Source organism: Phoca vitulina, unplaced genomic scaffold, assembly GCF_004348235.1.
Source record: "Phoca vitulina isolate PV1807 unplaced genomic scaffold, GSC_HSeal_1.0 scaffold6, whole genome shotgun sequence".
NCBI lineage: Eukaryota > Metazoa > Chordata > Mammalia > Carnivora > Phocidae > Phoca > Phoca vitulina.
The window spans coordinates 72,545,182-72,562,681 of NW_022589709.1; the positions used below are offsets into that span (position 1 = coordinate 72,545,182).

The 17,500-nt window shown below is 39.5% G+C and overlaps 1 protein-coding gene across 5 annotated transcripts in view; it reads right to left on the minus strand.

Annotated features, from left to right (window-relative positions):
- The window catches only part of ARHGAP26 (Rho GTPase activating protein 26), a 414,246-nt gene that overhangs the window by 154,684 nt on the left and 242,062 nt on the right, over positions 1-17,500 (minus strand). For all 5 annotated transcript variants that reach the window (XM_032404464.1, XM_032404465.1, XM_032404462.1 and 2 more), the window contains one exon: positions 13,830-13,904. In XM_032404464.1, coding sequence (XP_032260355.1) covers positions 13,830-13,904 — 75 coding nt within the window. The remainder of the gene's footprint in view (positions 1-13,829; positions 13,905-17,500) is intronic.

Genomic DNA, 17,500 nt, shown 5'->3' on the forward strand with positions numbered 1-17,500 from the left:
TGTATCAAGAGACATAAAAATGTTTATACCCTTTGAAGCAGTAATCCCACTTCTCACAATCTAGTCTCAGAAAATAAAATAAAGCAAGACCAAAGTTACATACCCCAGGAACGTTTAATACAGGCTAATTCTTTGTAACAGCAGAAAAAATTTAAAAGGAGATAACCTAAATGTCCAATGATGGAAGAATGATTAATTTTGGCATGGCTCCCTGATAGAAAATTGTATTGCATTTACATGATAATGCTGACTATGTAACAATATGGAAAACGCCTAGATTATCATGCAATGTCAAGCAAAAACACCCAAACAAACCAAGATTTGAAAGTTTGTGAGAAACTTGTATGAACAAAGGCTGAAAGGAAATACTCTAAAAGTAAAATAGTGGTTGTGTTAGAGGGGGAGAACTGTTGTTTCTATATTTTCTGAACTATGACTTGATTCCATTACTTTTATATGTACTTTTATAAATTGCCTTAAGCCAAGAAGTGCAATGGGGACCGCCATAATTACGCTGGCTCCTTATCATTCCTCTTTTGTCTCCTCTTGTGTGGACTTGTCAACAAATGTGTGTATTTTAAACGCACATGTATTATAAAGGAAGAGATCACTCTTAGAGTTAGTCTTCCTGGGCAGCACACAGCCCCATCTCACCAATGACGAGGTGATCAGAAGTGAAATCTTTCAGCACAGTGAAGACAGAATCCAGCTTTCTCACACGCAAGACTAGTGATTTGCCTCCCAGCTCTCACTCCCATTTCTTTCTATTACAGCACCTCATGTTTGGTAGGGCTGCCCCCTTCTCCCATTCCTATAGTACATATGCTTGGAGGCAGGCTCCATGCTTCCAGGGTTGGGAAATGAGAGTCAGACAGACCAAATCAAAGCATGGCATCTCTCTGACTCCATGGCTAGTTCAGGGAGAATCCAAGACCTAAGCCAGTTGGATCAGAGGGAACTTCAGGACCTTTCTAGGAGACAGGAGAAAGGCTCTCTGCTATTTCCTTTTGGGTTTATACCTGGAAGGTTATCCAACAGTCCTAGGTGTCACCACCTAGAGCCCAAGAGTGAAGTCTGACGGACAAACACAGAGATGAAACAAGCAGAGAGAGAGCTTGATGATATGGGTTGAGCCCTCGTATCTCGCCCTTCCTTTTTAATCATGCGAGCCAACAAATTCCCTTTGTCCTCAAGCCAGGTGAGGTCAGGTTTTCTGTTTTTTACAATCCAAAGAGAACTATATGATACAGCAGGTAAACAGAAACAGCCACTGGACTCTTTCTGGACAGTCTCAAAGAAAAAAAGAGGTTCCTCCTACAGAGTCAACACCTTTTCAGCTGGAAAGGAAGAATGAGTCACAAGTGGGCACAATATATTTTCTATTTATTAGGAAAGAACCCACTTTCATTCAAGCAGGAAGAGTCCAAATAATCATGAGTGGATTAAGGATTTAGGCTCTAATCCCAGGTAAGGGCACAAATGCAGCTGATACCTACTGCTCTCAGCATGTTCCCCGATACATTTAATTTTTTTTTAAAGATTTATTTATTTATTTTAGGGGAGGGGCAGAGGGAGAAAGAAACTTAAGCAGACTCTGTGCTGAGCATGGAGCCTATGCGGGGCTTGATCTCACTACCTGAGCTGAAACCAAGAGTCGGATGCTTAACCAACTGCGCCACCCAGGCCTCCCCCTGCCTGATACATATTAGATGAGCCAGAAAAGGTCCCAACTCACAAAATGTGTGGTTCCTAAAGGCAGCACGTGTATGTGTTTGCAGGTGACGCTGGGCATGAATGAAATCTGTCCTGTCACATGAACAAACAACAAACAACCTAAAGAGAGTGATTTTATTTCTAGGGTCACAGAATAGAGTTCCATCACAGCAAATTTCTGAAAAGTCAACCACACGGTGATTCTCCAAATGACCAAAACCTCTGCCGCTTTAATTCTTTTCTTGCTTTGTCATCTCTCACTCCCTTAATGGTTTCTTCCTGCAGAAGAGTATGTACCAAAAAACTTCGTTTAGCATGACTTTTTCCCCTCCCCAACCCGAGACACACGGAGAGCTGCCATAGTGCATGGTTCCTGGATGCGAGACAACCGTTACTGTACATTTTTCTGAGGAACAAACCAACCAACTTCTACCCAAGAAAGAGTGAGCATGACACTAAACAAGCAGTTGGCAGGTCTGGGAGTTATGAACTGTTCCACGGACCACATTTAGCAAACTAATGATTAGCTTCCATTTATTCGGGCTCTGTAACCATAGGAATATTGTGTAACATTACCGAGAGGAGAGTCAGATTACAGCCCTGCTAAAGGGCTTTTTATAGCACCGATGAGGCAAGGCTCAGAACTTGAGCACGTCCATTTTAATTCATTTAATATCCAAACTAAATTGAATACAGCCTCCCAAACCACCTAATTTTCAGAAAGTGCTGCCGATTTCCACACCTCCCTTACCGATGCTCCCCCTCACTTAGAGAAGCTTCCTGATGGCACCCAAATATGATGCAAAGACATAATTACAATTATCCTCTGAAGGCAGTACATTTCTCCCCACCAAGTCACCTGACCATTGCATTGCACTGTAAGATGGACCTAAGCTAGAGGATCAAACCAACGTACAGAAAGGCAGCCTGTGGGTAAAGTGAAATGAATGTATTTCTTCATGAATCTACTCCTACATGAATTTGGAAAAATAGGAGACAGACTGGAAGCAGTGGTTACAAGAGGGAATAGTCTCAGAAATATCACAATGATCAGATGGATCAGCAAGATCCATCTAGTCCAGAACTGTGTTGCTGATGAAAACACGACAGACATTCTAGAGGAAATGATTGGGACCAGCCACCTACGTACTCCTAAATTTCCTAAGAATACATTATAATTGTATGCAAATTAATTTTTTCTCTTTAACTGAGAAAATAATATGTGCACATGGCAAAAAAAATATCCAAACAAAACAAGTAGATAAACATTGAAAGGTAAACCTTTCCTGTGCTAGAGGCAACTATTAATAACAGTTCTGTGTATGTGTATGCTATCTCTAACAGCATATGCAAACACAAGCATATAAATACATACAGCTTTCGAAAAACATAAACACAAGTACACTATACATGTCATTTTGTGCACTGCTATTTTCATTTAACAGTATCTTGAGAAAGTGTTCCACAGGAGCACACATATTTATCTACCTCACAGTAGTACTTCACTGTACCATAATGTCCCCATTAATGGAAATTAGGTTATTCCCTGAGTTTTGCTATGATAAACAATGATATAAACTACTGTTTCCTTGTACATGTCTTACCTATAGAAAAAAATCCATCAAAGTAAAATTCCCAGTTCAAAAAGTACATGCATTTTTATTATTTATTTATTATTTAAAGATTTTATTTATTTATGACAGAGAGAGAGCAAGAGAGGGAACACAAGCAGAGGGAGTGGGAGAGGGAGAAGCAGGCTTCCCGCAGAGCAGGGAGCCCGATGCGGGGCTCAATCCCAGGACCCTGGGATCATGACCTGAGCCGAAGGCAGACGCCCAACCGACTGAGCCACCCAGGTGCCCCATACATGCATTTTTAACTATGAAAGATATTCCTCAACTACCCCTCGGAGGTTGTACCATTACATTTGAGAGTGACTCTTTCCCCAAATCCTTGACAATTTTCAAAACTTTGATCTTAGCCAATCTGAGAGGTGAAAAAAAGTCCTGTTTTTAATTTGCCTTTTTTTAATGAGGAGGAAGGTTGAGAATCCTCTCCTATGTGCCAAATTTATGAAGTATACTCACCCTTTCTAAGCACACAGTTCCATGACTTTGGACAAATGTATATAGTCATATAACACCCACAGTCAAGATAAAAGTCATTTCCATCACCACGAAAATCCCCCTGTGCCCCGGCACAATCAATCATCTCCTTCTACCTCCAGCCCCTGGCAACCACTGTCACAAAGCATAATACTTAGTTTGATCCTTTTATTACTGGATAGAATCAATTTTATGGATATCCCACAATTTGTCCATCCATTCATCAGGTGATGGACATTTGGGTTGTTTCCAATTTTTTACTGTTATGAATAAAGCTGGTATAAATATTTACATACAGATTTTTATATGGACTAAAGTTTCATCTTTTGGGTCACTTCCTAGGAGTGGAACTGGGTAAAAATATGTAGAAGAGGTCACATAGTATGTTTAACTTTATGAGAAATTGCTAAATTGTTTTCCAAAACAGTTGGGTCATTTTGATTTCCCACAGCAACCTGAGAGCTCTAGTTGCTTCACATCTTCATCAACACATGATATGGTCAGGTGTCTAATTTTGAAATTTTAGCTGTCCCAGTAGACATGAAGAAATTTTTTTTTAAATTTGCTTTTCTTTAATGACTCATGATTTTGCTCATCTTTTCATGCACTTTTTGTCCATCTGTGTATCTTCTCTGGTAAACTATTCAAATCTTTTACCCATTTTAAAACTGAGTTGGTTGTGTTCTCATTACTGAATTACTTGAGTTATTTTTAATATATTCTGGATACAATTCATTCATTTATCAGATACATATCTTACAAAAGATTTCTCATCTGCAACTCTCAATTTCTTTTTCTTAGTAACTTTTAAAGAGCACAGGTTTTTTATTTGGATAAACGTTAGTTTATCAGGTTTTTCTTTTATGTTTCCTCCTTTTTATATTCTATTTAAGACATCTTTTCTAAATAAAGGTCACCAAAATTTTCTAAGTTTTCTTCTACAAGTTTTATAGTTTCAGCTCCTAGGTTTAGGAATATAATCCATTTTGAGTTAATTTTTAGATATAGTTAAAGATAAAGATGGAATTTTTCCCATATAGATGTCCAACTGTATATTTGTTGAAACAACTGTCCTTTCCCCCACAGAACTACAGTGACACCTTTATCAAAGATCAACTGACCATATATGTGTGGGTCTTATTTCTAGATGCTCTTGTCTGTTCCACTCATCTGTATGTCATTCCTTAGGAAATACCATGTGATCTTTTCCTTCTATAAATGTTAGTTGTATTTTCTTTACTGTCTTTTTTTTTAAAAGATTTTATTTATTTATTTGAGAGAGAGAAAAAGAGGGAGAGAGCACAAGTAGGGGGGAAGAGCAGACGGAGAAGGAGAAGCAGGTTCCCGGTTGAGCAGGTAGCCCAACACGGGACTCGATCCCAGGACCCTGGGATCATGACCTGAACAGAAGATGGATGCTTAATTGACTGAGCCACCGAGGCACCCCATTCTTTACTGTCTTCAAAATCTTCTTGAATCTTTCACATTCTCCATCTCCATAACATCTTTGAGGAAGAAGTTTATAAATATATACTATCCACTATGTAAATTAGACTTTTCATTTACCCTATAGGTAATTCTTTCAAGACTAGATTTAATTTCATAAGCAATTTAATTTATTTTATAAATTTTATATTTACATAAATATAAATATATTTTACATTTTACATTTATATATATTTATATATAATCTCTATATATTTTTATATATAGTTTAATAAAAATTTCATAAGCAAATTTGTATTTTCTGATTATAAAAGTCATACATCTTAATACCTTGCATCACTTCCCCTATCTAGTGCCTAAGAATCCAGAGTATCCACAGCCACTTCTGTACGGAGATCTGAAAGCTCTTACTGTGTCAAATCCCTGGTCTTATGAGAACTTGCCTGTAGCATTCCAATAAGCAAAAGTGATGGTAGGATGTGCAGAGAGGAAGGTGAGCTTCCATCCGGGCTCTCCATTCCCCAAGAACTCAGGATTGTGGTTAATAGCAACCTTGCTAGCTCCAAGAAGGATCAATTAATCCTTTATCCCAACAGTCTATCATGTCCCAGTCCTACACCATCTGTCTGTTCCCTTTTACTGGTGGATAAAATTGGAAGTTAATGAATTACATGGCACTGCTGCTTCCATGAGGCTATGGTCTTCAAAGTCTGGGGCTGTTTCCACTCATGAGTAAACAAGCCTTCAGATCTAAGAAGTTGTCATGAAGAACATAGAGAATCCTATTACTTTAGGATTCTTCTGAAAGAATCTCTGCTTGCTTTATTTATGCTATGCTGTATAAGAATGTGAGAAAAGAAGGGCACAGAAAAAAGACAAATATTCAAGGCTTCAGAGGAGTAAGGAAGGATACCTCATGGTGGGATCAGAGAGCAGTGGGTGAGGCATGCTATTGTAATTTGGTGCTTTAAAGCCTTGCAGTCTAATACCTTCCAGGTATTCTCTGTAGCACTAACCTTGCTTTAAACATGAATTAAAAAGGAAAAAGTTACAAGATGACAAAAAACAGCAACATGGAATTTGTACTTTTTCACCACCATGGTGAAATACTAATGAAGATGCACAAAAAAAGGGAAATGAAGTTTCAAAAGCACAATAAGGTTCATAGTCAACATTTTGCCTGTCACCAGAGGAATATCCATCAGGCAGAACTTGGTGAGGCCCTGAGGAAAATCCACTTGCAGGAACCACGTGGTAGGCAATGGCCCTCCACTCATCCTAAACCATAGCCCAAGACACCCCAGGGAGCATCACTGCACTTCCCCCACCCCACCCCAACACACAGAGGGGAAGGTGCTTTCAGGAGTAGCCAGAATTGTCCTGAGATCAAAATTCAGGCAGTGAAATTAGACTGGGGACAGGAGTGTAGGGATATCCCATTATATCAAGGGAAATGAATTCAGGAAGGAGAAAGTCCTAGAAGAAAGATGTGAGTAACAGCCAAGAACCACAGCACACTTCTGATTAACCAGGAATAAACTTCACTTCTCCCAGAATCATGACCAGCAGAATCAGGAGAAATCTACTTAGGCTTATAGGTCCACACTAAAACAAAGATTTTAAAATACCAGGAAGTTGGATGGATTCACATATACCAGCTCTCCAATACATGTGACAGAATGATTTTAATAGCTTTCAGGAAAATAGCAGTAGAATAAGGAGAATCTAGCCATAGTGAATTTAATGGCAGAGATTTATAAACTTCTCTGTGTTCAGGTTTGATTAAAAATATTAAAAAGCTGATGAAACACTTGGCGTAAAATATGAAGACCAAAGCACTCTAACAAAATTTCAGAAAGCACCTGTTCTGTACTATAAATGAAATTCAGAAAACTAATGGATAATATGAAATAAGGCATCATAGTAAGAAGACACAGACTGAAACAGTAAAGGTCATGGCTGAAAAGTATAAATGAAAACAGCTAAATATGTTAGTAAAGACACAAAAAACTCAATTAGAAAATTAAGGTTTGCATTATAAACAGAAAAAAAAACTCAACCCAAAAGAAATTTAAATAAATGACATGGATACGGGGTACAAGTTTGAGAATTTTTGCTAACATACAAAGAATCAGGAGAAAAAAATTGAAAATGTAAAAAATGAAGAAAACTTCTTTTTAAAGATCGAGAATTGCAGAATAACAGAGAATTTGTTTTCCTTTGGAAAAACATGTAAAAACTCCATCGACAGACCCCAAAATGTATAAAAGAATGATTATATAGTGATACTAAAAAGTAGTAGAAGGGGAGAATCCCGCATCGGGCTCCCTGCTAGGCGGGGAGCCTGCTTCTCCCTCTGCCTCTGCCTCTCTCTCTCTCTCTCTGACTCTCATGAATAAATAAATAAAACATTTAAAAAAAAAAAAAAAAGAAAAATAGTCTAAGAACACAAAATCAGGCAGTTCAGGAGAGAAGAAAAATAAATCAGTAAGAAACATAGGGAGAATGTCCAACTTCACCCAGAACTACAGAAATGCAAAGTTAAATAAAAAAGAGATACATTAAAAATATATTTGTAATTTATATGCAAAAAAAAGTAATAAAGAGTATGGCAAGGATGTGAGGCACTCCACAAACCGCTGACAGCAAATTTGCAGTATCTGTTAAGGGCCTTGAAAACATGTACATACCTTGGCCCAGCAATTCAACATCTTAAACCTTAGGGAAATCATTCAATATGCATATATAACTTAAAAATAACAACAGCCAACATTTATTTACTAACATGCAGAGGCTTTCAGACTCAGCAACCTGTATGCATCTTTCCTTTAACCCTCACATTATTACAGAAGCAGGAGTTATTACAGATGATGAGACAAGACTAGACAGGTTTAAATAATTTGTGTAAAGTCAAATGGATAAGCAGTGGAAATGCAACTTGTCTAACTCCAAAATTCATACTTTTAACCTTTGCATCCCCTATGGGGACATTTGCCTGAGTGTCTTCTAGAATGATGAAAAATTGCAATCAGTCTATGTATCCAAGAATAAGGGATTGATTAAAAAGCTGGATCTACACAATACATGGCCAAAAAAAAAATCACTCTAGAAGAACTTGAATGACATCAGAAAATAGACTGTAGTGTTACATGAAAAAAAACCTATTAAAAAGCAATATATATATGCACGGTGTGATTCCACCTTTATAAACATTTTATATTATAGAATATATTTTAATGGTATGATAAAATGGTCAGTAAAGGTTATCTCTCTGGTCTGCAAGACTTTTATTTTCTTCTTTCCACTTTCTGTATTTCTCCAAATTTGCTATAATCACCATTCACAAACTTTGATCAGAAAAAATGTTATTTAAAAATTAATATAAAGATGTACAGGAAGAAAAACAGATGTAGTGAACAAATCAGCATATAGATGATTTGTATTAAAAAATGAGCTAAAATTTGGAAAAATTTATCTTAACATTCAGGGGACAGGAAAAACAATAATATACACATGGAAGACACTATTTCTAGGAATCTGCAAGTGTTCCTGAGACCTTTTCACTCTTCACAGACGAAGGACTCCCACTGCTAGGAGGAAGAGGATTAAGGGTAGCTTTTGGTAGGACACTAGCACCAGGCTACACCGCATGTACTAACAGATATTCTAGCAAGCTTTCTTAAGGAATTCTAATCAATAGGAGGAAAAAGTTCTTAAAGCACTGGTTCTATTTTTTTTTTTAAGATTTTATTTATTTATTTATTTGACAGAGAGAGAGAGCACATGCACCCAAGCAGAGCGGCAGTCAGAGGGAGAGGGAGAAGGCTTCCCGCTGAGTTAGGGAGACGGACATGGGGCTTGATCCCAGGACCCTGGGATCATAACCAGAGCCGAAGGCAGACGTTTAACGAACTGAACCACCCAGGCATCCTTCAAAGCACTGGCTCTTAAGATTCCTCTTCTAATCTCAAGTCCTCTAAGGTACTAAGAGTATACAAAGTAAACTCAAAGTGATCAAAGGAAGTCTCTGGTTTTACTTAATTCTAATCCATACTTTCAATATTAAAAATTCACTACTCCACTTCTGAGAGCCTCTGAAAAATAGTCCATATCCTACCCATTGCCTAGCACCTAAAAGGGCATCCAATCGATACAGAATAAAGCAATAGTAAATGAAGGGTTCACACTCAGCCCAGCCATCTCAGGGAGAGGTTTTGCAGTGTAGGAGCCTTATTTATTCTACACTCTTGGCTAACCCAGCCTAGCACCAATACCAGGAATTGATGAAAAGGGCAGCATGTTCATGCAAGGGAAGAGACCTGCCTTCAGGTTTGGAGTCTTCCTGGTCTAAGAGGTGATTCCTCACTTCCAAGATCCAAACAGGTTATCTTAACTGGTCATGAAAATCACGATACCATTCTCCACTTCTGATGAGATCTTGCACTGTGGTCATCTTTCAGCTCTGGCTGAGCCTCAGTTTGGATTCTAGTCTATCTGTAATGTTCTCCTGGTAGAGGCAGCTGGCCTTGTGACTTTCAGCTGCTGGTTATTAGTTTTTCATGACATTTCTCAGGTATTCATGATTATTTTGTCTGCCCCCAGGAAAACTGAGGAAGAGAACAGGACAAATATTTTGTTTGAGAGCCACTAAGAGAAGTGATAAAAACAAGATCCTTTCACACCACTCTTTGCTTAGCACAACTGAGCTAAAGTGGTTCTTTTTTCTGGCAAACCCATCCAAAATGTCCTATTTCTTTTCACTAGTATCACCTTACATAATAATCTGTCATCTTTGAAATCTCTGTCCCATATCCAGTAGGTTACAAAGTCCTGTTGTTCATTTGAGCCTTTTTTCCCTAATATCAGAGCATCTACTTGGTCCAGCCTTCGTTCAGCTATGCGCTGCTTAATTATTGCAACTATCTTCTTCCTGTGTGTCTCTCCATATCAAATACAGGCTCCCCATTGCTGCCAGTGCTACCCTCCTAAGACTACAGTCTGATTTTGTTAAACCTGTGTTGGACATACTTTTTTTTTTTTAAATCTACCCAGCAGCCATTATTTCAGGAAAGCACTCCTCAACATTCTTTTAAAAATAATCCTGCTCAGTCTAGCCCCCTCCCTATTCCACTTTGCCACACCTCCCAATATCACCAGAGATAAGCACGGAATCAAGGCCATCTAGATCCATCTGCTGTAGGTCATGTGACTGCCCTGAGACTGAGAAATGACTCATGTGAATGGCCCCATGCTGACCAATCAAAGTCCTCCATGAACTGTCAAGAAAGATACGCTCGGGTCGCCTGGGTGGCTCAGTCGTTAAGCGTCTGCCTTTGGCTCAGGTCATGATCCCAGGGTCCTGGGATCGAGTCCCGCATCGAGCTCCCAGCTTGGTGGGGGGCCTGCTCTCCCTCCCCCTCTGCCGCTCCCACTGCTTGTGCTCTCCTGCTCTCTCTCTGTCAAATAAATAAAATCTTAAAAAAAAAAAAAGAAAAAAGAAAGATACTCTACTCAGTGATGTAAGATTCACAAACTGCTGAGGCTGAACAACGTGGGACATTTGCACAAAGAAAACAGCTGATATCAAGACAAGCAGAGATCACAGATAATGAGAAGCCAGAAGAAAGGAGTGGGAAAGGCTCCAGCAAAGGTAAAGAGATCACTGGAGCCACCAGATCCTGCTATGCTTCTGCCATCTTGGACTGAGCAGTTGTGTGAGCAAATTAATGCCTTTTATTTTTCCTTTAAATTGTTCTGAATTGTCTTCTTGACACTGTGTGTGCAAAAGAGCCCTCACACATACAGCATCACTACTTAGAAACTTTTTTGGGGGTGGCAAGGGGCAGAGGGAGAGGGACAGAGAGAATCTTAAGTAGGCTGCATGCTGGGCATGACATAGGGCTCAATCTCACAGCCCTGAGATCATGGTCTGAGCCGAAATTGAGAGTCAGAAACTTAACCAACTGCGCCACCCAGGTGCCCCACTACTTAGACACCTTTAACAGAGTCTTTTTTTTTCCTGTAGGAAGTAAAACTCTCACAAACTTCTTAGCACAACATTCAAGTTCTTTGACAAAAGGGACCATCTTAGCATTTCAGTTTTAACTCTCCTGATCCAGCCTCAAGCACTTTGAAATATTAAAATAATATTAATAATAAGTTAGTACCTTCTACTATAGCCACCACTGACCCTAACTTCTGCCCCTCATGCTACTTACTGCTCATTTCCTTAATCTGAATTATTCTCCTATTCTTTCCTTCAATACTCAATCTTCCAGATACGGCTTGTATAGGTGACAGTATCATATTTTACATCACGATTCTCATGCATGTGTATTTCCCCCTACCAGACTCTGCAGACAAGGACTGAATCTTTCTGAAGTTTCAGCTCTAGCACCTGACAATCTGCTATAGCAAGCACACACTCCACACGTTTGCAACTCTGATCAGAAATGAAAGACTGAGGGTTGATACCTGTTAGAATCTTAATTCTTCTTTACATTACAATTTCTCAAAAATTCACCATGTCACTGTACAACCCAGTAATCAAACTTATGGGCAGTTATCCTGGAGAAACAAATTGATGCTCACATTTAAAACCTGTACAGAACTATTTACAGCAGCTTTATTCCTAATTTACCCATATTGGAAAAAACCCAGATGTCCCTCAACAGGTGAATGGTTAAACAAACTGTGTACATCAATACAATGGAATACTACTCAGCAATAAAAAAGAACAAAGTATTGATAAAACAACTCGAAAATATCTCAAGGGAATTATGCTGAATGAAAAAAAAAGCCAATCCAAAAAGATTACATATTATATGATTCCACTGAGATAATCTTGAAATGACAAAATTAAAGAAATTCACAAGAGATCAGGAGTCGGCAGGGGTAAGGGAAGGAGGTGAGAGGTTAAGCAGATGGATGGAGCCATAAGAGGGCGTCACAAGGCATCCTTGTGGTGATGACACTGTCCTGAATCTTGACTGTATTAATATCTTGGTGGTGACATCTTACTACAGTGTAGGAAGGTGTTACTATTGGAGGACAGTGGGTAAAGGTACATATAACTCTGTTTTATTTCTTAGAACTGCATATAAATGTAAATCAAGCAGAGAAAGACAATTATCATATGGTTTCACTCATATGTGGAACATAAGCAATAGCACAGAGGACCATAGGGGAAGGGAGGGAAATCTGAAGGGAGAGAAATCAGTGATTCATTAATTACGTATAACACCCAGTGCTCATCACAACACGTGCCCTCCTTAATACCCATCACCCTGTTACTCCCTCCCCCAACCCCCTCCCCTCTGAAACCCTCAGTTTGTTTCCTGGGGTCCATAATCTCTCATGGTTTGTCTCCCTCTCTGAATTCTCTCCCACTACATCAAAACTACATCAAAACTACATCAAAAACTAATGATGTACTCTACAGTGGCTAACTGAACATAAAAACAGAAACAAAACAAAAACTAACCACACCGCAAATCTGAACCAAGAACCTGATTCTCAGTGCAAGAGTACCTCACAAATAATCATACTCTCAAAGTATCTTACTGTAACTGGCAACAGAATAGGGTTTTGCCAACAAGAAGCAAGGAGCTCTCTAGAAAAAGAGACAGGTAAGAGTCATTCTGGACAATATGAGAGAGGAGATTTCTTTACATACGAAAACTATGTTCAGAAACTGGATGGCAAAAAAAAAAAAAAAAAAAAAATTAACAAGAGAAGTATCGCTGCCCAGACAATGAGCAGGGACCCTAAGTGATAGTCCATCTCTACAAGTGCACGGCTGGGCTTCCATGGGGATGAGTAACAGCCACTGATATGTGAAATCTGATCTGTTTGCCATTTAAATCCATGTGACTCACTGAAGCTGGCTGCATTCACATCTAAAAATATAGGAAACCTGCAGCCTAAGCAAATTGGCTCATTGACGCGTGGGGTTTTGATGCAAACACTACACATTTGGAGACAGTGGTTTTATATTTATGTCAGCTAGCTGTAAGGGAGGTTCTGCCCCTCAAATGCCAGAGTCTAGGTAGAAATCTAGATGCGAAGAGGATCACAAGAATTATCTGCTTATATACATGTTATCTGGCAGTCACGTGACACCTTTTTGGTAACAGGGAACATGAGATCTGAGGTGTTCTGCAGGCTAGAAGGATGCCCTTCCTTGGGCATCGGGTGTGCCCCACTAAATGCCTGTCTCCGAAGAGGACAGTGGAGTCATAAGCTATAAACGACAGAGTAGGGTGTGGTGGTCACATGAATGACTGAGCGCCACTTGGACTGGCAGTGGCTGAGTCTACAAACAGAGGGTGTGGTGCTTTGGCCCTGCCATTTTTTTGTTTGTTTTGTCCAGTCCACTAAGTATCTCTTCCAGTAATGCCTACAGCCGTAACAACTGGTGAGTGGGGCAGCTGATTTCTGGGTGTTCCCTCTTGGACACCCAATTCCTTCCCAAGAGGCTGTTCATATTCATGGAACCAGTAACTTTTCAGAGGTGCCCCCTTGATCCCACTGGGGCCTGCCTGGCACAGCCACTGCTGCACTCACCCATCAGGACGCTGAGCAGCTTCTGCACTCTGGAATTGACCCCCACAATTCGGTAGAGCCCTTGCTCATTGATCCCTGAGAAGAGAAACAGTGATGATTTAATTAGAGGCATGTCAGAACACAAGTTAAGCCAACCCAGCCAGATGCACTTTTTTTCATTTTCTCGGTCCTTCTAAAACCCACTCTAATTAAAGTCCCCTGTCACTCAACTCTGCTCTTAGCGAAGGAGTGGGATTTGGTGCAGCTGTCTAGGATTTCACGGGTGTGCTGCACACTTCAGCCCTTGTGTTAGTTCAGTTCAGTCAACAGAGGGGAAAGAAACCTTCCTCTTCTCTTGCCAAATGCAGCATCTGAAGAGTTTTGAAAGATGCCAAATACATACTTTTAAATATGTTACATTTAACCAATTTTTCAATTTAAAAAGCCAAAACTGACGTGATAGAAATTTCATACTGTAGAAAAGAATAAATGCTTTATAATCTATTTTCAAATACAGAATAGAAATACAGAGGTGTGAGAGCATTTTTAATTTTGGACAATGTTCACCAAGACTGAGAAATTAGGAAATCCATTTATTTGTCATGTAAACATTCTTTATGAAGAAAAAGGAGAATTATCTTCATTCAACCCAAGTAAATGTGCCAGTGAACTAGAAGGGGATTACCTAAAAACACCCAAAGAACCAAAAACTAAGCCACCTTAATGCTTTGTTCATTTAAGTGCAAGGATTGGATCACCGCTATACCATTTACAAAAAGGGACCATTTAGACCAAGTGATTGAAGAAATGATTTTTCTGTTTAGCCCTAGGCCCATCATACCCCACACCTTTCAACTAACTGGTCTCCTGCTTCCCATCTTATTCCCCTGATGTCCATTTTTCAACCAGTAACCAAAACGAACTTCTTTAAGTATGTATCAGTTCAAATCCTCTCTTTACTCAAAACTTTCCCATGGCTTCCCATTGCATTTAGACCATAATCAAAACTGTGGCCCACAAGGCCCTGCAGGATTAAGCACAGGCCCACCTCTGCATCATCAACCACGTTCACTCTGCTCCAGCTACACTGGTCTTCCTGTTTCTCCCACACATCAAGCTTGTGCACCCAAATCACAGCCTCTGCACAGCTGTTTCCTCCACCGGGAACATGCTTCTCCCAGATCTTTTTATCATTCAGGTCTCAACGGAAATGCAACCTCTTCAACCTAAAGCATCCCATGACCAACACTACTGGCTGGTCCCCTACCCTCTTTTCTTTGTAGCAAGTAACAATATGTGAAATTATCTTTCTTTTTTGGTTTCTTGTTTGTCATTCTCCCCACAAACTACGATATAAACTCTATGTACAGTGATTCTGTCTTCTTTACCATTACAGGCCCCGTACTTAGATCAGTAGACAATACATGACATAATGAATAAAACACTGAGTTATACTCTTTCAGGGCCACCACTTTGGGACCAAAACAAAATTTCCTGAAAGAAATTTGGGAAAAGGCTGATTCTACAGTGTCTCCAACCAGGCCTATGTAGAATTAAGGAATAAAAAGAAGTGGTCTAGAATGATAGGATGTTACAGCTAAAAAGGACCTGTAAAAGCACGTACATCAGCCTGCATGGCTCGGCGACTAGGAGACTGTGATCTAAAACTAAGGGATGGGCCCCAAGCTACTTAACGGCAGAACCATTATTCAGTAACATGGTGGCTTAAAGGGCTTGTCCTTTCTGAAGTGTCTCTACTTCTTCTGTGCTTGACCTTTCCTGGAACTGGATACAACCCTGTCTCCTGCTGGACGATGATTAACGAACCCCAGAAAATATGGGATGTCTGTTCACCTCTGGTTACCACAAATAATTATATACATACATGCATTCCAGTAGGAAAATAACCACTTCCTTCAAGTATTTATGCTAAAATGGCATTTAACTCACATTGTCCTCTTTTCCTTTTTGTGTCAAATGAAAACTTTCTTACAAGTTAAAACATATCATTCTCATCTTCATTTTAGAGCAGGAGGGGACAAAGAGGCAGAGGCTAGGACACCAAACCACTGGTGACCTTGTTCTTCCTCTACTACTTATTATGTATATTTTCTGGCTTTATATCATAAAAAGCTGTCCTCCTGAGCCACTGGTCTGCATTTATCACAGGCTCTGTGAAGGGTTTTAAATGATTCCATTTCCCTATTGGTTTGGCTGCTGAGAGCTCAGACAAAGAGGTGGCCCACCTCAGGCAAGTGGATGAATTTCACAGTGGAGGGGAGCAGATTTTTGTTTTGAACTTACTTTTGGCTGCATTTTTATTATGCCTCTACTTTTGTTAACCCTGTACCTCTTATTCCTCATTCTTTTCTCTTAGAATGAACAGAAAATTAAAACACCTGTTGAAAAACTGCCTTAGTAACAGACAGTTTGAAAATTCAGAAACTGCAGTTAAGGCAAGTAGATAAATCAAAGGAAGACAGTAAGAAGAGTGGGGAGCCCCACTGATGACCCGATGATACCTGTGCATATATGGATCTCCCTTCCCCCCACCACCCCCAGAAGGCATTCATACTGTGCAAGCTGTTCCGTAACTTTCGTTTTTCACTTAATATGTAATAATGAAAACTTGGCATGTCAATAAATGTATTTCCCTGCAGTTTTAGCGATTCACAGCTTTTTACTGCATGGATGTACCACTAGTGATTCAACCAATTTTTGAAACATTTGACCAGTTTCTGTTTTTCACTTTAACACCATTGTGTAAACAGCTTTGTGGCTCAACCTGCCTGTGTCCTTATTTCCTCCAGATCAATTCCCAGAAATCTCACCTATTTCTACTTTATATTCTCTGGCTCTATTTCACTTCTCTTTGCAAGCCGCCTTAACTCTTTATTGAAGGAAGGTATAGCAGAAATAAGCAAACATTTAAAAAATCTTAGAGCACATTCAAATAACTACTTTGGAAAGAACACTTTCTGACTGGGTAGGAGGAGTGGCTCATACAGTTAAGATTTTTTTCATCCCCTTTTACTCAATGCTTTATAGACTTTATATATTTATATTTTATATTTATAATATAATGTAATAATTATAATAGAACTCTTACTAGTTATGGATCCTGCTTTAAAAGATAAAACTTCTTTCAATCAAGTGAAAAAGACTAATGGGTTGAGAGGCTGTGGAATAGTAAGACTCACATCTTTAACAATGGTTCAAACCAAATCCACAGCAAAGTTAGTTAACAGCTTTTCTCAGGAGTATCATAGACCAGAGTACTCAAAGCTCCCAGCTGCCAGAACTGAGAAATCTCCTTTGGGTCAACATCTAAGGATGGGAAGGAGACCACTGGGATGAATCAGCTTCCCTGATTCCTAAAGTCCTGCTCCTACAGACCCAGGAAGGGTCAATGTACAACAGGCAGGGCCTGGCTACAGCACTGCTACAGGAAACCAGGGACCTGACCCCTTCTGCCCACCTGGATAGTCACCAGGGACTGACTCTTCATAGCATGGTTCTTAACCTGGCATCCACAGACCCCAGGAGTGCACTAGAGAATTCAGAGTATCAATGAACTTAGGCAGGAAAACAATCACGCCTTTACTTTCATGACCCTGTCACTGAAATTAAACATTTCCTTCCATTATGATATAAGCAATAAATCACAGTGTTAGCAATACCTGTGACTTGCT